Source organism: Neophocaena asiaeorientalis, unplaced genomic scaffold (assembly GCF_003031525.2).
Source record: "Neophocaena asiaeorientalis asiaeorientalis breed wild unplaced genomic scaffold, Neophocaena_asiaeorientalis_V1.1 scaffold256, whole genome shotgun sequence".
Classification (NCBI taxonomy): Eukaryota; Metazoa; Chordata; class Mammalia; order Artiodactyla; family Phocoenidae; genus Neophocaena; species Neophocaena asiaeorientalis.
Window position 1 is genome coordinate 8,459,333 of NW_020185324.1, and position 24,071 is coordinate 8,483,403.

Genomic DNA, 24,071 nt, shown 5'->3' on the forward strand with positions numbered 1-24,071 from the left:
CAGAAATGAAAATGTGTAATATGAAATTTTAGCAAAGTGTTCTGCCTGTGCTAGAGGAGAAATAGCATAAGGTATTCCCAATAAGGAATTCTGGTAAGAGGACCATGACATAGTCTCAGACTCCGGTATGCCACTTAGCAAAGCATCATTGCAGTACCTTTTAGGGCTGCCTGGTCACCCAGAAAAGCACACACTCTCCCTTAAGTGACTGGCATATTCTCAGAGAGTCACTCAGAAACCCTCAGAGTCTCTCCCATATATTCTGGCTCATCCGTCCCCCGCTGCAAGGCATCTGGGATCTGATTAGCTGGACACACTTATCAAACTAGCCAGAATGCAGGAAAATCTCCATTGGGTTTAATGTATGATCAATGACCCCCATTAGATTAGTGACGGAAAATGGATGATGTAAATAAAATATTTAAAAGTACCTATTAAAAAAAAAAAAAAAAAGAAGAGAAATACCCTCTTGATTATTTTCATTCTGGAGGCTTTAATAGGCACTTTTCTTCAGGGGTCTTCATGAGTTGGGCCGTATGATGTTTATTTCTACAACTGGTAAAGAATAAGTGGCCCAAAGAGAGAGAACAAGCACAGGTCGATATGGCGGTGGCATTTTACATATTGGTGAGACTCTGACATGACTGCTCAGTGAAGGAACCAAGTGAAGTACAGGCTTCTCTGTGTTTTCCATACGGCACCCCTAAAGCCAGAGGACTAAGGTCACTGGGGCCAAAGCCCAAGGGAACCATAAAAGCAACATCAAAGCTTCTATGAGATCTTGTCTCCTCTTAAGGTAAATGAGAATTTTAAATTCACCTCCTTAATAAATCCAAATTGATTTTAATGTTCAAATAATGCTGTTTCCCCTATTTGAGTAAAACTGATGTTGCAGGAAATGAGCCACGTCAAGTTTGTAACTTCACATACACCTGGCTGGGTCCAGACACATTAATATGGCAGCACTGGACTGCATGGTTGGTAGGTCACTTCAAAAAGGTCAGCAGCATAGTACACGGGAAGGGCACAGGCTCTGAAGTCTGGGTTTTTTCAAGGTCAGGTTTGTTCAAAATGCTCCTCACTTTGTGGTTTTGCGCATTTCATCTTACCCTAATTTCTGCATCTGTAAATTGTGGAAAATATGACCCATCTGGTGGGCTTATCATGGGAATAAACTGAGCTAATATATGATAAACAGGTGACACGATGCCTGAAACACAGCGGATGTTCAAAGCACGCATGGAAGCTCTCGTTACTGTATGAAGGTCTCTGACCATGCAGACCAGAATCTACAGAACGTGAGCAACGCAGTGTCCCTCCTAAAACGGGGCACTTAAAAAGTAATTAAATAAAACATTAAATCAACAAAAAATCCAATTTTGATCATCACTATTTAATTTTATTTTACCAAGAAACTATGAATGTTGTGAGAACTAAATAACCCTATAATAAATGGTTTGCCAATAATTCACAGAAATAAAAGGCATCCTTGAAAGTCTTATAGTTTCCTCTTAATCATTTGACATTTTCTCTCTTTTAACCATACCTGTTCCTTCCTTATACAAATAATGTACAGAGAAAAACATTTCAAGGTATTTTCAACAACTAAATTGTCAACACAAATGTTGACTAAGACAAGCTTAGCTTTGCATTAGCTCTGATTATAAACTGAGCTACTAAGACTCGCTTTACTTCAGGCTCCTCATTAGTAAAATGAGAGAAAAAAATCCTCTACCTCAGGACTGGTATTGAGATTAAATGGGCTAATATGTAGAATAAAGTGACTTGTTAAGGATAAGAACGATTCGCGTTTTAAGCATTTTGGCATACAGTGAGGTTTTTGTAAGCCTATTATTTTTGTTGAGTACTATTATTATTAGTTGTATGGACATAACACTTTCTGGACCTCAGTCTCCCATCTATTAAGTAGAGGAAATACTTCACAGGATTGCTGTGAAATCACTTTGGCATATACCGTTGATTCTAGGATAGGGTCCCAACACCCAGTCCAGTGTCCCGCCTACACCGCATGGCCTCTAACGGATGTCTGAATCCAAGCTAAGCATTGGCAGTGCCTTCCCCTTTTCACTTTCGTCAGACAAAACGAAAACTGAATCATTTGATGTGTACAGTAAAACAGCATTGTGTGTTATACAAGAAGTGGATGGGTAGAACACCACAGAATGACATTTGAAGTATTTACTCATAAGTTTTCAGTTTAACAGCCTAGTGACAAGCCACTGCTTTGGCACACACTGTGGCTTCATTCAGTATTTTAAGCTAGCAGGACATTATTCCATTCAGTCTAGTTCTACTGTGTTATTCTGTTTAGTTTTTAGAAGAGCTTTAATTTCCCCACGTTTTAAAAAAATCTCCATATAACATTTCATTAAACTATACAACAGGAAGTGATCTAGTTTAGATGAGAGGGGAAAAAAAAATTTTTTTAAATTCCAGAAAAATAACTCTATTTGCCAACCATTACCTTTCTGAAAGCAAATTTTTCTAAACCTAGGTAATTAATTTAAAACTTTCCACGTCAACATCCACAATGGTTTTATATTTTAAAGTTGAAATATGAGTCTCTCCATCTAAATTCATGGTTTATTCTTTTTTTAGATAGTGGAACATTCAAATGTCTGATGGCACAAGTAAAATACTTCAAAGATTATGCTCCTTCTAATAAGGAAAATCAATCTAATTTTTTAACTGTTCATCCACTAAAAAAAACCTCCTATTTGTAATAATACAACCCCAACAGCATGAGGGGAAAAATGGTGATTATTCGATTCAAAGACAAAAAGCCAAAAGCTAAATTAGCCTGCCTCTGTCCAAGTGACTGAGAATTTTCTTTTTTTAATGACAAATATTGCTAGGACTTGACACTGGCACATGCCATTTTTATAAAGTAATTACTCAAAGGTGAAGGTGAGGTAGATGACTAGAACACAGAGAGGGTGAAGGATAGAAAGAAAGAAATAGAGCAGAAACAGCACTACGCTATAACTTTCAAAAAGACTAGGTTTTAACAATGTTAACTGGTCCTTTTTGTATCTAAATAACCTGTTAAACATATTTCTTTTATATAATTCACCCAGTAAATATATCTGTATTTCATGTTCTATTGTTTCCTTTTTGTATGTTTTGCCACGTGAATTCAAACAACACTGAAGAATATGTTTTGTTGTTTTTTTTTTTTTTTTTTTTTTTTTTTTTAATGCCAAGGTTAAATATATGAATTTGGGTCTAGGACCAAAGGTGGCAGGACCTGGAATAAGTGAGGGGCATCAGAGAGACTGTGGATGGAACATTTGAAAAGTTACTGCAATAGGAAAAAGGAAACTCTGCTCAGTTAAGGTGTTGGTAGCAAAATGGAAAGACGTGGGAAAAAACAAGGGTCACTGTGTAAGTGATGATGTGGGAATGTATAGACCAGGAAAGGCAAGACAACAGGAATAAGTAAAGGGAAATCCAGAAGCTTCCAACCTGGACAACAGAGCCGAAGCACGGTGGTGCTGTTGACTGATACAAGGACACGACATCTGAGAGGGAAGCTCGTTGAGATGGGAAGAGGATGCAAACTTCTGCTGGGGCACGCTGAGGCTGGTGGAACCTCCAAGTACAAGTGGTACTATTCTCGACCTTTCTCTACTTTCCTGAATGCTGCAGATCACAAGACACATAAGGGAGATGGTTCTCCCTGGGAACTCTCTCCCCATGACAAAGTACAGCTACACACTTCTCAGCCAGCAGGCCAGAAGCTTCACCTCTGAAGGAAAGAAAGGTAAGTTCTGGGTCCACAATACAATCCTCTAATCAGCTTTAGGCAGCTTACCACAGACAATGGATAATGCAGGCAAATCTGCCCCAGCAGGAAGCTACAGTTACTTCTGTTTGCCAAACGCACCAAAATCAGGTCCTTATGCTATAGTTCTTCCAACCGATACAAACCTGGGATAATGTGGAAATTACTGAGAGGTGGTACAGAGCCAGCCTGTGCCAACTGCATGCCTGGCCCAAAGACCATGGCTGGGTCCCAAATTAATCGATACTAAGAAAATGTGTTTCTGTTAGGAAATCAAAGCCTTGCATACGTATGCAGAGAATCAGTTGGCCTAATCTTCTGAAAGCCTCATCTTCAATGGGTTAGTATCTGAGGTGCTACTGAAGGGGAAAAGTGGGCACATCCATTCAAAACAGCCTGACAAGTCACAGTAGGACTTGATCCCAAATCAAGTGTGTACCTACCTGTCTTTGCATTGTCTGAACTGAATGCTGCAGCTGGCACTGTCTGTATATCTTCATGTGCACAAACCAATGGCATTTAAACTTGGTCCCAAATTATTTATTAATTTCTAAAGGCTTAGCATTTGCTGTTTTATTACCTTCTAGTCTCTTAAGTATCTTTGTGACTTTCTATGTCCATTACACAGTGTTGTTTTCATAGGAGTGACTGACATAAAGGAAAACAGCTCTCTACAAGGTGGTACCAGTACTTTAAAAAAACAGCATTTAATGAGGACTCTAAATGTTTCCTCCATCCTTAAAGTCTCTGTTGGATTAGGATTTATTATAGACGTCAATTTTAGTTGCATGTATCTTTTCTCTCGTTTACTAGAAGTAGCTACACAATGTCTATAAAAGTAACCCTCCTGAAAACTTCTTTAGAAAGACACCAAATATGAAGAAAAAGTAAATTCTGGTTAAAAGTTGCATCAGGCAAAAGTCTAAAGTGAATTTTGAGTAAATGTGAACAATATTCAATAAACTAACTTTTCGAGAATATATAAATGTATTAATATGCAATTCAGACTGAAATAGCGTTTCCGAAATATTACGCTTCAGATTTTTATGCGACGTTACTCCATGAATAGCAGTTTTCATTTTATAAATCTACACGTATAATCTACCTATGGCTCCATAATAGTAGTAGTTTAAATGAAACTAAATGTACTTCTAGGTGACAATCTCACAACAATCTTATTATGTGTATTCAAAAGGCCTCTTTTAAGGGTTTTTGTAGCATGCTCTGTATTAGCATTGTATAAAACAATCATTAACAATAAAATAAACCATAGTGCATTATACAACAGATTACAATGTAGCCTCACAGTGGTAGATCTATATGTTCTGCCATGGAAACAGAGGCCAGGTACTGTTCTGTAAAAATAAACCCAAATTGTAGAACAATCCATATAATGTGATTCTACTAGTTAAAGCAAAACAAGCTTCAACTATAAAGCCATATGCATGTGTTCCACAGCTATTAAACTATAGTGTACTGGAAGAGATTTGGAAAGATATACAACAAACTGCTACCTCTGAGCATGAAGGTGATGAAGAGCATCTTTCATTGTTTACTTCTATGAGGTTTGAAATATTTTCAAAGAGAATGCATTTATGTATGTTTCAAAAGTAAAAAGGAGTATATTAAAAATGAGAAAATTTTGCATTATCTTCTACGAAAGACCATTCGCATGGTTCAACAATTGTCTCAAGTGTGATTACTTAAAATCAGAATAAATGACTTTGAATTATGAAATGTTCTATGATTAGCTATAGCATTAAGACTTACCACAGAGTATTAGATATCAAAATTTACATGAAAAGAATTATTAATATCACATCAATAGCTAAGTTTCCATGTTTATAGTCACCACTCTATCATTCAATAATATAAACCTAAGATTTAATCAATTAATAGAGGGCTTATATTTTACTTATATCTTGTCTTTTTGGGGGGGAATTTTAGCTTTCTATTACATCCAATACATAATGGGTATCCGACACACATGGCTTTTGAAAAGACCAAATAACGAATGTAACAATTACATACATGTTAAGACAAAGTTACGTAGGAAATATTTTAAAGGACAAGTTGCATTCTTTGGTGTCAGTGGCCTCATCCATTTCTGGAGGAAGGGAGGAGAGCAGGAAGAGAGAGGGATGGACCCTATCCCTGACACTAATGCTGACGATGTAAACATTACTGTACACTATATGCTTTCATCCTAGGGAACAGAACACTTCAACCATACTTAGAATCAGAGACTATTCCTCTAGTGACTTTTTTACTAAAAATAAATTTAAGTGAGAATACAGGCAGACTAATATATTATAGCATCACAGCATCTCTGACATCACCATGCTGTGTCTTCTATCCAAAGCTTGAATCCTTTGACTCTCCAGGACCCCCAGAAAATGATTGCTCACCTCTACCTCCTAAAACTACTCTGGTAATTTTCAGGAAGCTGAGATCATTCCAGAGTTCTTCCTGGGATCAATCCCAAAACCTGCCACTTTCTGATCCACACTGGGCTGTCTGAGCTAACACAAAATGAGTCTAATCCCTCTTCTACATGACAGTCCATAGAGGCAACCACCAACTTCCTAACTGGTTTTGTTATTGCCCTGAAGCCCCTGAGGGACCAGAAGAATTACATTTCTACATTCTCAGGCCAACTATCTTCTCTGTTAAGAACTTTCTGAAATTAATAAGTAGTCTGTCTTCTTAGAAACGGTTCCTATTCAATGAACAATACAGTTATTCCTGTACTATTTCCTTTTTTGTCTCTAAGATATAGTAAAATTGAAGCCCTCATAGTTTGGTAAATTTGGAAGGCAATTAATGAGAATATGAGTTTCTCTTTTTTTAGTTTTTTAATACTATACTATTATCTTTAACATACTGCCCTTCGGGCACAAATATGATATGAATTAATCCATTATTAGTAAATGTCATTTAAGTTAGCTCAGTTTCCAAAAAGTAGCAAGGGCATCACACTGATGTAGCCACAAGACAAAGTTAGGTAGGAAATATTTTTTTACAAAGTCTTTACAAAGACTACTGCCGCAAAGGAGTTTATGCAAAACAAAAAAGGAAAAATAAGAAATCAGCGGCCTGGAAACCTGGGATCATGGACATCTAGGATGTCGCTACATTCATCTAATCACTTACAGGGACAAGTGCCTCCTCCGCCTGTCTGTTGGCCAAAGTGCAAGGCAGAGCTGCGCTATATTCAGCCCTGAGGAGTCCTCATACGACAAAGAATCTGCACAGAGCAGGCACCTCCCCCAAAGGAAAGGGCCTCTTTCTCACTCTCTGAACAGGTTCCCCAGCTCAAACCACTTTAGAGGAAAGGAGTGTCCATCCTTGAGACTTCTTTGCTCCTTCTTTGTTTGACCTGCTAATTCTTCCTCCATTTGGGGGCAGAAAAGACTCTTTTCTTTTTTTTTTTAAGCTTCCTCTTTCACTGCCAGTCTGCTTTGATAATATTCAGCGGGCTTTACGGAGAATGACATTTTAGACCGCTGGAACTCAGTTTAGCCACTGAAGCTGAGCACAGCTGAAGAAAACACTCAATTAGCAACTCCAACTTCAAAGGCTATATTATGCTCTCCTCAATACACACGTGTAACTCCCATTAGCATTAATGGGAGTTGTGGGAGCCCACAGCTCGGAGAATATACCTCCAACTCTGTTTGCTTGCAATTAGACCTTATGGCCCAAATTTTTCAAGGAAGGCATAGTACGTACACTGAGTACTCAAGCAAAATCAAGTGGGTTCACTTTGGGAAAGTAAGCTATCACTCCTATTTAAACATGAAGAATGAGTTGTTCAAATTAGGTCTATTTTCATCTCATTTATCCCCTTAAGTGTAGACGATGGTCTTCCATGGTGTTTTGGGAAAAGGGCCACTCCTCTGTTTTAAAAGTTTGGCTATATGTTTTCATAAGCATTATTCCATGTCACTTAACAGCCTAGCCTCAGAGGTAAAAATATCTAATAAGACCAAGACCATTTTAAGTGACTTTCCCGCACAAAAAAATCCAGCACAGCATCTGGATCCACACACATCAATCCACACACTCATGCAGTACCTTTTCCTGCCTTCTGCTTTACTGTAACCTAAAGTTAGGAAAAAACTGATTTTGCATTTAAAAAGAAATCAATTTGAGAAGAAAATGCTTGTCTCAAATGATAAATTAGTTTATAGCAGGAAATAACGATTTTTCTTTCTTGACCTCATTCGAAAGAGACTTGCCCATAGTTTTCAACATGGAATCAATACACATTACAGCTTCAATAAAACATCAGTATATGTTAGGTAGTCTGTGCTACATTCACAGTCTTGATCATACCTCCGTGGAGAAAATAATCTTGACTGAATTATTACCCTTTAAAACAATTCATTCTCTGCTGTTCACACACTCTCCCCAAACTTTAAAGAAAAGGTCATGAATAATAACCTTGATATTTTAGAAAGAACATTTACTCAAGCAACTTCAAAGATACAGAAATAAATTATTCATCTAGTAGTGACACATATTTTAATCCTTTTTACCTTCAAATATATATGAACTTTCTAATTACATCAGAAATTAAGGTTACGTTAGGTACTGGGCCATAAATACAAAGCAATTGAATTGCAACAGGCCAAGGAATGTGTCAGAAAGACAACAGTGTCCCCATCAAACTTAAGGGAGAGCTGAGATGTCAGGAGAGTTTCAAATTGTAACCAGGCAGATGAACTGGGTGAAAATTCCATTTTTAAAATTTCATCAAATACAGGGTCTTCATAACATCATTTTGTACTTAATATTTAATATATTATCTTACAAGTGGATAGCAACCACCTCTCCACAGAATTTTAAAACCAATGTGTGAAAGAATGGAGCGTCTCAAAATAGAACACAGTGAAAGCTTCCTTCAGATTCTATGGAAGTCTGAAAAAACAGTGATAAACATAGATGAGTTACTACGGTTAACAGAATTATTAACGATGGCAAATGTGAGAAGCAATTCACCATTTCTTATCAAAAAAGACTGTGGATTGTTTCTATCATACACACAACCTAAATCATAAATTTAAAAACTACTCAACTAGAGATACCCTCTTTTCAGAGGATACCTCATACCCGGAACCACCTTTCACGTGCAAGATAAAGACTGTTACAGAGGGTCTAGACAGTTTCATTCTTAGAGTTTTTGACTGAATTACTCTGGCTAAAACTGCTAACAATTCTGGTGTGCTATTAATCTTGCTGGAGTGATTATGTCTTCTATATTGCTAAGACTACCTTCACCAGCTAATCTGAAACATCCAGAATTGCGGCTGGCACAGACACAGCCACTTCCTTATTTAGAAGTAATTTAGCTGGTAAGGCTCTAACGGGGGGCTATCAGTGTATAAAATGATGTTTATTCAAACACCCAATGAGCAGAACCATACTCTACTTTCTATAACTTTTGTCTAAAACATTAGTTTTATACATACATACATTCTTTTTGCTAATATTCTTTTCCTTTATGGTTTATCCCAGGAGACTGGACATAGTTCCCTCTGATAAACAGGAGGACCTTGTTATTTATCCATTCTAAATGTAATAGTTTGCATCTACTAACCCCGAATTCCCAGTCCATCCTTCTCCCTCCTCTCCTCCCCATTGACAACCACAAGTCTTATCTCTGTGTCTGTGAGTCTGTTTCTTTTTTGTAGATAGTTGAAGAATCTTTTTTTTTTTAACACAGTCTCTCTTTATAAAAGAAATAAATATATTTCCATCTGAGAATTCATGAAACTCAGGTGTCACAAGATGTAGCATAAACTGATGGCTACTAACAACAGTTACCTAAAATACTTGTGGAAAGAAGGAAGAGAGAGAGGAAAGAAGGGAAAAGGGAAGAGGAGAAAGAAGAAATCTACCCAGTACCTCTGATAAGGGCTGGTCTCTGGAACACCCATCTTATGAGCTGAGAGGCAAGTGAAATTGTTTATACTTCTCAGGAGAAGGAACTGAACTATCATTTTGGAGAAATGTCTGATGACTGCTCATCAAGGGGAAGTACAAAACCTGATATATGGAAGTCATTTATTTCTAGTCTTAATGACTAGGCTGAAGTCAACTTTGGATATGTCACTTGGACAGTCCCAAATTGTAAAATTTACTGACATATTATTTCAACATATATTTGAGTACATGCTTTGTAATAACCTCTCCTGTCTAGGTGCATACAAGCATGGATAAGTCAAACATAACACCTGCCCTCATGGGATAAGCAATACCAATTTCATTCCTGTTTAAAAGGATCAAAAAGATCCAAGTTGTTTGAATTAGAAAAATAAGAGTCATTGAAGCACTGAAATAATAAAACTGAGTGAATAAACTTTTATAAAAACAGGCATTTCTATGTGTACCTATCCTCCTGCATAAAAGGGTAAATTTAGTTTCTTTTATTTTCAGACTCTTTTGCAAAAGGTGCCATTAAAAGGCACATCTGATAGTGCCATTTCAGCACACAACATACTCAATAGGAAATAACTCACCAGAGAACTAAAGATGTGCCTTCTTTGAGTCTTGCTTTTTTTTTTTTTTTAATACTAATTTTGAAACTGGTACGTTGTCCCACTTAAAGTCCTTGATTTTATTTATTTATTTATTTTATTTTATTTTTTTGTGGTACGCGGGCCTCTCACTGCTGTGGCCTCTCCCACTGCGGAGCACAGGCTCCGGACGCGCAGGCTCAGCGGCCATGGCTCACGGGCCCAGCCGCTCCTCAGCATGTGGGATCTTCCCGGACCGGGATACGAACCCGTGTCCCCTGCATCGGCAGGCAGACTCTCAACCACTGCACCACCAGGGAAGCCCTGGTGATTCTTAATTGTGCAGGAATTTTTTTCTTTTATTATTTGTATTTATTTACTTATTTCTCTTTTCCAATATCTGTAAAACATGAAAATGTAAACAGGTTCTGTGATGTCTCCTCAGTGAGAATAGAAATCTGAAGATCTTGTAAATATTCATTTTACAGAAAAACTCTTTAAGAAAAGCAGCCTCAACCATGCCTGTCTTCCTCCTTGTCTCTTTTCTGACATACAAGACAACATGTCACTCACAGAGAATAAGCTCAGAAATTCATTTGATGAATTTTGTAAATAATAACACTAAACTTTATAACTAAATTATATTAAAATAAAAATTATGAATCCATTAGTGTCTTGCAGACAAGACTATTTTGCTTCAGTGATGGTGTTGGTGTTGGTGTTGATGTTCGGATAGAAAGAGAAGCAAAAGAAAAACTGGCCTTTTAGAATGGAGGAATAAAACATAACCAGATGAAGTTCAGTTAACAGGGGGTCGGGGGAGGGATCCTACGTGAAGCGTACAACCATCCTTATGGAGAGTGCAGCATGTGTTCACTCCATGAGCACATTATATGTTAAACAGAAGAGGAAGCAAACAAAGCTAAGATACTCTCCATAAATGTAGGGACTCAGAATTTTAAACATTTGGCAAAGTCCTTTTAAGTCTGCTGATCAAAGGAGAGTGAGTCGGGAAAGACATTCATCCCACCATCTGTTAGACTCACATCCACAATTAATATTCTTTATCATATATCTCTTAGTTTTATCTTAGTGGTAGATCTAGATTCTATAACACTTGAAACATGAAATTTTAGAGGTCTACTTTATGAAAACAAATGCAAAAATACTACTTTTGCAAAATTTAGGGAAAAAAACAAACAAACATACAATCAACTGGACATACTACTAGGCCCTCCCAGGGCTTTGGAAGGCACCAGGTAAGTGAGGGCCTTGACAGTGAAGTTTCCTTAGCTGCAGGGTAAATCTGTCTCTACCTCAACTCCACATCAGATTACTTCCCCTCCACCACACCCCTCCAGATTTTCTGGCACCAGAACACGGCGATGGTTTGGTGAGGGCCTTTCACCAAGGAATCATCACTGGAAGACACAAGAAGAATGGCCTCTGGGCTCAATCAACACTGTTTGCATGTAGTTGGTCAGGCTTTTTAAAACATATCATATCAACATACTTTGTTTATTTTTGAGTTATCAGAGCCATCTTTTAAACATGTTGATACGAAATTAAGACAAGACTAGCTAAACCCCAGTCCTACTGGGCAACACTGAACGTCCTCCTACCTCTTTGTAGCTGGTTTACAGTAAATTACTGCAAAGAATAATTTAAGTCCAAGTGAACTCTTCCTCCTCAGCAATGATTTAGCTGTTGATAAGCTGAGACAAGGGATTTTCATTTGCTGTTGAGTGGGTAAGTGCTAACTTTATTCATGCATCTTCAACAAAGATTAATGGGCCTCCCAGTTAAGTCCGCTGTAGCACTTGATGTCAGTTTATAACAGGCTTGGCAATACCTGGAAATTCAGATCTATCATCATAAGATACTATGACATGCATAAAACTCAAGTGTAAACAGAAGGTTCTTTAGGGTACAGGGTTCTAACCCAAGTTGTTAGGCCTTAGGAAGTAACAGATCTAAGAATGTTCCTGTTTTGAAGTATACGCTAATGGATTTTCCTCAAGGGTAGAAGCACCTGAACTTCCATGTTTTTTAATAAATACATATTTCATTATGAAAATTAATTTTGTTTAAGGAAGTTGTCTGAGGAAGAAGATGTTTTAAGGTATTTTATTAGCACACATTAAAATCATTTCCTATTTAGGTATGCTTTGTCATCTCCACCCAGAGCAAAAAACAGTCGTAAAAAATGGTGCTGTAATAAAAACTCCTTTTACTATTAGTTGGGAGAGAAACAAATGGGAATATTACTTTGAAGGTAATTACTTAAGCTTTTTATTGCATCATATTTTCTCAAAACCCAAGCAAAGTATATCCCAAATCTTTCTACGGATAAAATATAATTTTCCCTCAGAACATTTTTACTCATCAGGAAAAAAAGGCAAGTTTAATTTTTCTGTCAGTTGAGGTGTCATACGTCAAACACATTTTACATTTCAACAAACCTTACTGTCATATTGATGGAATCTTCAAGGAGACATTAGTCCTTCTTATGCAAGTACTAACTTAGAAAGGCGTAAGCTGAATTACTGTGAGCACACCTCTAAAAATAGACCTCATTATCCCCAATGACAGTATATATGTATAACTGCCTTCTCATTTTGACCAAAATTATGGTTTCTGTCAAACAGAGATTGTAGCTTCCTTGAAGGCAGGTGGTGGCAATGTCTTTTCCATCTTTTTAGTCCCAACACTTGGCGCAATCCCTGGCATAGGGAGAACCATATTATCAAATGAATAAATTCATGAATTTAATATAAATTGCTTCTCGGGCACTGTGTGCTTATCTTTGATGTGGAAGCAATGCATTCTGTTATTTCTGATTTTTAAAAATAAAACCTTACATGAAGTAGTTCTGGAAGAAAAAATATTTAGAAATGCCTTTGTTAAAACTTGTCATTTGCTCACTCAATCAACAAATATTTACTGAAAACTTATAACATGTTGAGCACTGTGCAGGGTGCTCAGTCTTGAGCAGAGAACAGTCCTGCCTTCATGACACTTCTAGTCTAAGTATGGGAGAGAACTCTGTTGCAGATAAAAGAAAAGCTTCCTCTCATTTTCTCTTAAGTACACACCCTTATCACTTATGTCAGGATGACATTCAAATTTTAAATACTCTGTGGAACCCACAGCAGCCAATTGGCGGCTCACGCATCTGGCCCATAGAATTATTAGCGGACAAGGCAACACAACTTAATGACTATAAAGTATGTGTTTCCCTGGCCTTACAGAGATGGCTCTGCCTGTGCCAGAAAATTCTGCTTTACAAATACGGCAGTGCCCTTTAATCAAAATAATTTAAAATGAATTATTGATAATTGTAATATTACTGGTAGTAATCGTATTGGTAAGACTAACGATATCCTCCATAATGACTCACATTAACTGAGTGCCTGGCACTTTGCTAAAAGCTTTACGTGGATCATCTCCTGGAATCACCCTCCCAAGTTCAGGCAATAGGTCTTATTATCTCTACTTAACAAACAAAGAAGCTGAAGCTTAAGAGAAATGTGAGCAAAGCCACAGAGCAAATAGTGGAGTTAGGATTTGAACTCAAGACATCTGTGGGCAGAACCTGAACTCGTAACCACACCTTTTTTCACTTCCTACATCCAAGGCAGTAGCATAACTGGAAGAAGAAAACAAAAAACAAACAAAAATCGTTTTCCATTACCTCTTTAAAGGTTGAAACAATATATGAGATTTTCCCACTTCTTCTAAAATACACAACTAATGATGCTGCATTTTCAAAGACGTTAAAAAAATTAATGGTTTTTATCTATTCTGTGATCTGGGACAGTCCAGATATAAAGAACAGAAATCCCATTTTAGGTATGACCTTAGTTTGACCTAGGTGGTCCAAGCAACTGACTATCGGGTCCTAATGTACAAGAATTCTGAAGGCTATGGGAACGTGTGTTAACACAACATTAAGCACAAATGTACTAGGGGAAAAAAAGAAGTTAAAATTCTTAGATATTGCATATTAGACAGCATTGTACCAATAAATGATCTTCAGTTGTTCCAAATAACTTGGCAATGCATGTATATTTTCAGACTCTCATATTACCTTATTTCCATGTGAAAAGCTGATTTTCAGTCCTTTGGACTAAGCAATGTTTTATAAGGCACAGAAAACTTTTCCAGAATTGTCAATCCTACCCTTTTTCCCATCGCCATAGACAGGCACTATTCCAGACACTGAGGATTCAGCAGTGGACAAGAGGGCCAAACCAAAGAGCTCAGCTTCAAACGGATAATGGGAGAAGGCAGCAACTTTTATATCTGAGTCACTGTGCCACATCTAAAGATAAGGAGCTTCAGGTTTAGACATAAGTAATGTGTCTAAACCCATATAGGTCAGAAACAGTGGACTACTAATAGGAACCCATGTCTATCTAGTTACAAAGAGCATTCTCTTTCCATTGTGGTTCCCTCTGTTTCACTACCTCTCTTTGTAGGGTGCATTCCATTTGCCTTGATTTTCTGGGTCTCAGTCACACTCTCCATCCTACAGTGACTAATGAAATAATGATCACTTTTGTCCATTATATGTAGAGTGAGATAAATTCCTGCTCAAATGGTCTCAATACACTGTATGTGTTTACATAACCATTTCTATATACCCCTCTTTATATGTATACATTCATTTCACAAATATTTGTTGGGTGCCCAATAAATGCTAGGAACATTTCTAGGCCAGAGAAAAATATAATGGAGCTTATAGGCAAAGGGGGGAGGGAAACATAAAAGTTTCAAGAAATAAAGAATATAATTTCACATATTGCAAAGTGCTACGAAGCCAACACGTCATATACACACACACCACGCTATATACATTGCATGTATAAAACATATATATATATATATATACACACATACATATCTATGCAAATATATTTCCCAAACAGAATTTTTGGTTTAACTATACAAGGTGTAAGTATTGATAAATAACAATCAACTTTACTAAAAGCTATCAAGTCCTTATGAGCTAATAATACTTTCCCACTATATTTAATTTTCTAGTTGTCTGATTGATCTGTGGTTACCCATGCCATTAAACAAATACTCAAACAAAAAGAAGTATTAATACAAACTTAGAAGGATAGAAAATATCTGAAAATTGTAATAATAATTTGCTAGTCTCACTCATGATACACAGTTTCACTCTTTTAAACAGCTCTTTTGGTGCTATATTCTGAAAAAATGTAGGCTCTCTTCTAGGAAAACCCAAACTGAGATCAAATTTTATTGCCTGAACACACACATATCATCATGTATGTGAGAAAACAAAAAAATTAATAGGGTTACCTTGTGGCCAAAGTCTACTTGTTAAAAAAAAATCCACTGTGTGAAAATAATATATGCATATTTAATGCAAGGATAAAGTTTTAAAAATCAAGGGTAAATGTTAAAGATACAAAAAATAAGGGCATGGAAAGTTCTGAAATGTAAATTAAAACACAAGCTCATTTAGAAAGATCACAGATAAGACAGTCTTTAAATTGTCCTGCTATCTTTAATAAGATGTATTAAGAATACTAGGATGTATGTCATCATATTTGTGTTTAATGTGGCATTAATTCACAAGTCTTTTTTTTTAGTAAGATAAAATAAGTTACTTGCTCTTCTAAGGAGCTATATAACTAGGATTTTCATAATTAAACCCTAGATGAGGCATTTGGTATATCTATGCCCTTAAATCCCCCCAAAATTATGCATGTACAACTTTGAAAACTACATCTTAATTAGTAGCTTAAAATAAAACTAATTTTGAAAGCCAGAAAGTTGAATTTTTAAAAATTGATCAAATTTTATCAATGAAAGTCAACCAAATATCCAGTTTTAAAATATAAACATCAATTGTATATAAAGCTCCGTGAATTGTTTGATACGTTACTTTAAGTATTTTAGTAAACCTCTGCAAATTTCAACTCATATAGAGATGGTCAATATTAACTTAGTCACATGATTTCTCATTTGTGTAGTTTAATCTCTTTGGCCAATGAAGTATGTCCCAACCTCATTTTCTTCTACTACTACTCTTTTAACTTCTACTCTATTCTGAGCAACTACTGCTTATACCTACCTGTGATGGTTAATTTCATGTTCAACTTGACTGGGCCACAAGGTGCCCAGATACTTGGTCAAACCTTATTTTGGGTGTCACTGTAAGGGTGTTTTGGGATGAGCTTAACATTTAAATCAAAAGACCCAGTAAAGCAGACTGTTTTTTTCTAATGTGAGGGGAGCCTCATCCAATCAGTTGAAAGCCTGAATAGAACAAAAAGAATGACCCTCTCCCAAATAAAAGAATTCCTCCTGCCCAATTGCCTTCAAACTAGGATACTGGCATATTCCTGCCTTCAGACTCAAACTGAAACATCAGCTCTTCCTGGGTCTCAAGTCTGGGTCTGCCAGTCTTCACACTATACCATCAGCTTTCCTAGGCCTCCAGCTTGTTGACTCACCCTGCAGATCTTGGGTGTTGTCTGCCTCCTTTATAAGCCAATTCCTTACAATAAATCTCTTTACATATATAAACAAAAAAAGTATAAATATGCATATACTTATATTGGTTCCATTTCTCTGGAGAGCCCTAATATACCACCCACACCCACCATCAAATATTTAGCAATTTCTTACCTGTGTATGTAATCAGGTTCATGAAACTTTCTCTACCCCTAACAGTCTCTCACACTAGCTCTGCCTGACAAAACCCTACATAGTCTTCAAGCCTCAACAGAGACCACTTCCCTCCCATGATGCATCATCATGGTGGAGTCTTTCCACTTTGCACACCCATAGCACGACAGCACTGTTTTCGGTCATCTCTGCTTGTCTGTGGGTGGTGAGCTGGAAGAACATAGCTCTTCCTGGACAATGTCTTATACATCAAAAGTGAGTATCTGAAGGGCTAGAATACATTGTCACAACATGATACGGCAGGGATTATTTCTGACTGGGTAAAACCCAAAGGAAATCTTAGCTGTGTGACCAAGAAAAAAATCATTTCAAACTCTCTGGACCTTGGTTTCTTCCATCAAACGTAAGAGATTTGGCTCGGTACACCAAATTCCCTCCCAGCTCGACATTTCTAGGGCTCCATTAACAAATCAATCAACAGTAAACACTCACATGACTCAATATTCATTTTAAAATGATCTTAAATAATATAATATGAAGCCTAAAGTAGAAAACTGTTCTCACTTAAATGCAGTAATTCACAAGTGCACTCATTCTCTCTGAGCCCTTTTAAGACATAACCCCAGCATGGAAAAACAAGTGATAATGATTAAAAGAAAGCAACGTGCATCACCAACAGGAAGGTCCTTAAAAGACTGATCACAAGGGAACACTCAGAGCCTCAGCTCACACACGCTCATTCTCCGAAATATAATAAGTTTTAATGTTTCTCCGCATTAGGGTCTCCATGGAACTGTTCACCTGGGCTCCTGCCTTTGTCAACACTGATACGTAAAGAGTAGTAGTTTTTTGTAAGTACTACTGAAAGTCAGAAGTTTCTGTTTACTTATATGGCTCTGCCCACCACCACCTCTTTTCAGCACGGAAGTGCAGTACTCAGAAAGGCTTTATCGTGTTGGTATCAATGTATTCCAAGTACTCAACTATTTTATAAGCCTTTTCAAAGAATCTTCACGCGGTACCGTAATTGTCAGCAAGTTTGTTCTGTGTTGGCCATCCTTCCTTTTGTTTCAGGCTTTCCTAAAAATCCTTTTGTGCGACAGTCAAGCAGCTGTGCTTTGTTCTTTAATGTTCCTAGCTCGGATCCCCAGCCGAGACCATTTTATAACATAAACGGCAAAGTACCATTTTCACAGCAGGGACAACTGTGTTCATCTTCAAAAAGAGGCATTAATAAAATGAGACTGTAACGAACATGCTAATTCTGATCACAGGGTAGTGCACGATGGCAGAGAGAGTTGACTGCCTTCTCCCTGAAAGATGGTAAAAGTTGTTTTTGTTTTTGTTTTTTAAACAACTGCTATAATGGCTTACATTTTTTTTTTTTTTGAAACAGACATATTATGCAAACATTTCTCTCCATTTCCCAGTGAAATGCCTTTTCTGTCTCATCCAACTGCTCACTGTGTGTTTTACTATATCAGTAACAGTCACCTTCAGGGAGCAGGGAGCATCTTTTTTCCATCTTGCAAGAACTGACTTGTTGAAATAAGCATGTCACCAAATCACAGAAAGCTAGAAAGCAGGGATCTGAGTGATCACCAATTCACTGCCTTCCCTGTGCACATGGCGCCAAGATAAATAAAGAAGTAAAAGAACAGGGAAGTTAATAGATTTGCTCAAGATGTCACAGCTATTGTGGGACAGAGCCAGAGCTGGAACTCAAATTACTGGAGACCCGGACTTGAGGACTTTGTGTATTATGTCTTGATGGTGATTATTCATAAACTGTCATGCACGTATGTGGAGTAGATCCTCAAATATAAGTGCCATTTCATAAAGTATACCTGTAAAACTAGGCAACTCAATTGTCTGTTTGGTCAGCTATCTTTTGTTGACAACAATTTTACTTTGTGTGTGCTCCAGGAACAAGCTAGAAAATAACAGCAACAATGGTATATATCATACTCTGTTTTCTTGTGGTAATGCTTGTGCTGGTTTGGGGATCAGTGTTATTTCAGAATGGGCAAGTCTCAGAAGATAATCAACTAAACTTAGAAAAATGACATAGTACATGCTGTTTTGGATGACAACAAAATGTGTATTTTCTGATTACTACCTAAAAAAAAATACCTAAATTCAAGAAACATGACATTTAGACATCTCAGACTATCAGAGACAAAGCTGACTAAATTTTTCTAGAACTTTCTCTTAGAGAGGGGGAGTCATGTGAGCAAGAAAAGGGGAGTCTTCTTTTTTTTTTTGGCCATGCAGCACAGCATACGCATATGGAATCTTAGTTCCCTGACCAGGGATCGAACCTGTGCCCCCCCGCAGTGGAAGCACAGAGTCTTAACCACTGGACCACCAGGGAAGTCCCAAGAAAAGGGGATTCTTGATGTCTTTCTACTTGTCTAAAACAGGCAGATGCTCCTGGACTCTTATAGGAAAGAAAAGTCTATGGAAGGTGATATCTCATTTTCCCTGTCCAGTGGCGGACAAGATATATCTGAGAGAACATTTTCATCCCCAGTTATCATTATACGGATTTACATTTACAAGTAATGTAATACCTTTAGACAGGAGGAAACTGTGGCCAGTGAACCAAAGATTCAGAAAGAACCAATTCCATCTGGATGATAATCGCTCTTCTTAAAACACCCTCTCTGGTCCTATACTTTGCCCTTCACTGAAAGCTTAATATCAAATCCAAAGTCCTTAGCAGAATCCCACAATTAGGTAAGACTCAACCCTTAATAACCACTCAGTGAGATGTGAAGGCCTTCACTTAAAATTCTGCGTAGAAGGGAAACGTGTATGACGACTATGCTCAGCCCCTTTACGTGCTATAGAACTATGGAGATGGTATGTTCTTGTGTTTCCACAGGCAGGGCGACCAAAAAAAGTTTTAAATGACCTGGAGGCCATAAGTACCACATTCAACCCCCCTTCTCCCACTACTTCTTCTATGAACGGCAGTCTACAGCGTATAAATGGTAATTGCTCAAATATCTCATTCCAGGTATGTTCAGCCCGAGCTTGTAGTTATCTTTCCTTATGAAAACAGTTTTTCAGAGCGAGGGTAATCTGAAACGAGCTACACAGGGAAAATTTTCCCTGAAGTACTCCCTTCAATGCACATGGGTGGTCAGAGTATTATGTCAATGTCTTCTGCGTTAGCTGTACAGGTCAGATGATTAAATCTCCAATTAATTAGGTCCTCTAGTGGCCTGTGTGAAATAAATTAGTGATCTCCATCCAGTCCACTTAGACGAAACCCATCGTGACAGCTGGCACATTTTTGGCATTGTCAGCAGAGTGGGTAAAAAGTAAATGACCCATGTGGACAAAATGGGCATCTAACGATGGGTATGGATGAAAAGTGCAAAGTATTTTCCATCCACTGCAGAGCAGAGAGTTTGAGTATCTGCCAATGTGATTTGCAAGAAAAAGTGAACTTAAAATGAGCACGAAGCCCATCAACTATGGAATGAAACTCTTCACGTTCATCTAGTTAACCGTTCACAACGTTCATAATCTAGAAATGTCAGTTTACCACTGGAATGTTTGTAAAGACTATTACTAATAGGATTACTGTTATTTAGAAATTTTAAACAAAGAGGTAACTCTAGGGAACAAAATAATTCTCAACTCCACTTATTTCATCCTATAAGGATATATAAAAATATTCTATTTTAAGGTTATGTTTAGACTACTTTTTCATTATCCAAAATACCTTTGAGTTTTTCTCATGAAACATTTCCAAAATTGCTAAACATAGTCTTAAAAAAATAAGGTTTAAGTACTTTACTAGAATTATAAATTTTCATACAAATGTACTTATATATGACAGATATGCACATAGAAAGTCAAGATTACATTAAAATTTTCAAATGTATTTGTTTTATGTGGGAGCTAGCTGGATAAAAGCAAATGAGATGGGAGGACCCCAGTCAGCTGGGAGGCAGGAAAACATAAATCCATATGAATGTCTATGCAAAGTGATATTTTCCTCCAAATTCTTGTTAATTCCTTCCTCAAACGCATAAAGATTAAGTCAAGCCAAGTGACTGCCACTGTTTCCTTTTAAGGGGTTTGTTCAGGGAACTCAGAAGGCGAAAACACCTAAAAAGTTTCTAATAACTTTTACTTGATTGCATCTTTGTAATACATTTTCTACATAATAGCATTAGTTATAAACTACATGAAAAAGCAAAGATTAAAATTTTTAAAGAAGACCAGTGAATCTGATTTAGCTTCCTATATGAATGGCCCCCAAAATTACTCAACAATCTTCAGACCTTTTATCTAAATTTATGTGAACATATACATGTATATCCACATATGTACATATTACAGTGTGTATAAACATGGTCTCCAAGGTCCCTTTCAGCTCCGAAATCTGACTTCTAACTCCTAACTGCTCTTTTTTTTTCCTAAAGTCTTATTCTTACCTAACAGATTTTACTCCTCTCTTTACCTTTACAAATATTTAGAATTCATTTCTTTTAAAACCCATTCATACAGTTCAATTATCTATAGTTCACAGACTATGATTGCTACTCTCACTGATTGGGCTTCCTGTCCCTCATGAGTTGGAACTGGCTTTCATGCTTTAGAATTGGTGCCTATGAGCCCATCTGGGAATAAATGACCTTATCTGGGGTTGTATGGCCTGAACTGTGGTGGTGTCTCTGTGGGGTGAGTCCTTACATGGCTGTCTGTTCCACACTCCATGGGATTCACCGTTTCTGACCAGCTTTTATGTTAGCTTCTGGGTCCTAAGTATCACACTGCAGAAATAGTGCTAGAATTCTTACCTTGTTCAGAAAGCTGATCTAGCTCCTCTTATTTTATATAGGTCTGTGTCCTGCTGGAGAGTTAAAACTTCAGCCCTAAATCATATAGTCCATTTGGTTATTATCTTGGTTTATAAGATTACAAATTGTCTCTTATCCGAGGCTCTCTCTCTGTTTTGAGCACCTGGAAATTTCTTTCACGTTTGTAAACCTAACCACACATTTAATTTTATTTTCAAATATTTTATCAACATGTCTATATGTTTACAGGGGGATGGAGAATTTCCTATATGAACACAGTGTGTCATAATGGCCAGAAATGTAGCTCAAATTTGACTTGTTTGTCTTTAAGCAGCATTCTGTTACATGCAATTAAAAGATCTATATCCAGTTGGTCAATATTTCCCCTAAGACTTAGTAAGATTTTATAGTACTTAAAGCACATTGTAGGATGTATATGTAAATATTATTTTCTAGACTTCTCAGATTGACTGATTAATTTTGGTACTAAATAGATCTAAAAGAAAATATTTTTCATTGTATAAAACATACAGAGAAACATACATGCCTCAAAGCGGGGGTGGGGGGGATGGAATGGAGGAGAAATGCTCTCACTCTATATATGTTCCTCTAAGATTATTCAATTATGATCTCTTCTTTCTAATTCCATTCATCTGAAGAAAGGCTATTTTACTAAGTTGTGGAATCAAGCAAAACAAAGTTCAAAGCAATACAAAACAAACAGACAAATGCAAGTGTGTATGAGAAAGAAACAAAGGCACAGACGGTTAGTCTGGAAATGTCAACTACGACGCAAGCCAAATTAGGCAATGTTCTTATCTCTATACAAAAGATTGAATTATATATATAATACAACAGAGCATTATTAATCACTAGCCATTATTCTCTAGCACTGTCATTCTAAAGGAAGTCTTGGAAGTAGACACACCGTACTACAGATTTAGCAAGTCATCCCATGCTTCAGGCACACTGCATAAGCCACATAGCTGGAAACACAGAAGGGGACACACTGTTTCCAATCACTTTGCATCAACAGATGTTAGATCAAGAAATATAAAAGACTGAAACAAAACACTGTTTTTGGACATAAAGAAGAAAGGTGCCTTTCTTGTTCTTGATTCCTCTGCTTAATAAGAACTCATCTTTAGGTAGTAGATATTCCTTTAATTTTGCAAACACCAATGTCAGCTTTGGTAATTTCCAAAAAGCAGTTGCTGACCTAGATATGAAAAATCCACACACATGCAAAACAGTAGCATACCCTGCTTCCTATCAGGGCTCTTTACCAAAAATCAAAATGGTATCTGGCATTTGAAATCAGCACTTCTTTGGGACTTTCTTTCCTTTCCCCGACTAGCATTTTTTAAGTCCTAGGAGAGAAGGCACCCTCTGTCTATTTAAATAAAGTTTGACCCTAATCAGTATTTTACTTCAATTCATTTCCCATTTAAGTGTCATGACAACTGTAGTCTTTTCAATGGTTCTACAAAAGAACACCTGGGATACAGAACTTCAACTACACAAGCAGCAGCCTTGCACTTGAACACTTACCTCGTAAAACTGTGAGTCTGGTGGATACACTTATTTCTCCCACGTTATTCGAGGCCACACATTCATAAATTGCCTCATCTCGCGGAGTCCGTAAGGGTTGTATTCTGAGAACTGATCCAGATCCATCGTCAAACTCTATTACCTATTAGAGGAAACAATAGCTGTCACAGGTGTTGTTACTATCATCTGCCTCTCAGCTAAATCTCTTAATGCAGTGGTGAACCAGCCATTAGGCTCAGAATAAACTCAGAAGCATTTTGAGACTGAATTTTGATACAGTGATGAAACAGAATAATTGATCTAATGTACTGAATCCTATGCGGCAGAATGGAAAGACATGAAACTACATATGCAAAAATGTAGATTTCTTGTCTCTACAGAAAACCATCCAGGGTTTAATCATGAAAATATTCTAGTATATGTATCTAAAGCAATGTGACCTTTTTATTAATTTTGCAAGAGACTTGCTGCTATGATGGATACACTTCTTAAATTATTCTGTCTCTGATAGCACATATGCACATGTGGATCCATTCAGTAACTGGACGATAAGGTGAAGAAATAATGTATGCCACCACTGATAGCTCTTCTGGTTTAAAATGTCTTATCCTGAACAGTATAGATGAGCAAACCATGAAGAGAAACTGCATAAATCTAGTACTTAGGCAGCCAATGAGATGGCTTTCATCATAGCCCCAGAGACTGATG

At 37.1% G+C, this 24,071-nt stretch overlaps 1 protein-coding gene across 8 annotated transcripts in view; it reads right to left on the bottom strand.

The window, feature by feature from the left end:
* PTPRD (protein tyrosine phosphatase receptor type D) overlaps positions 1-24,071 on the bottom strand; it is a 1,004,024-nt gene that overhangs the window by 292,800 nt on the left and 687,153 nt on the right. For all 8 annotated transcript variants that reach the window (XM_024734238.1, XM_024734244.1, XM_024734243.1 and 5 more), the window contains one exon: positions 23,364-23,505. In XM_024734238.1, coding sequence (XP_024590006.1) covers positions 23,364-23,505 — 142 coding nt within the window. The remainder of the gene's footprint in view (positions 1-23,363; positions 23,506-24,071) is intronic.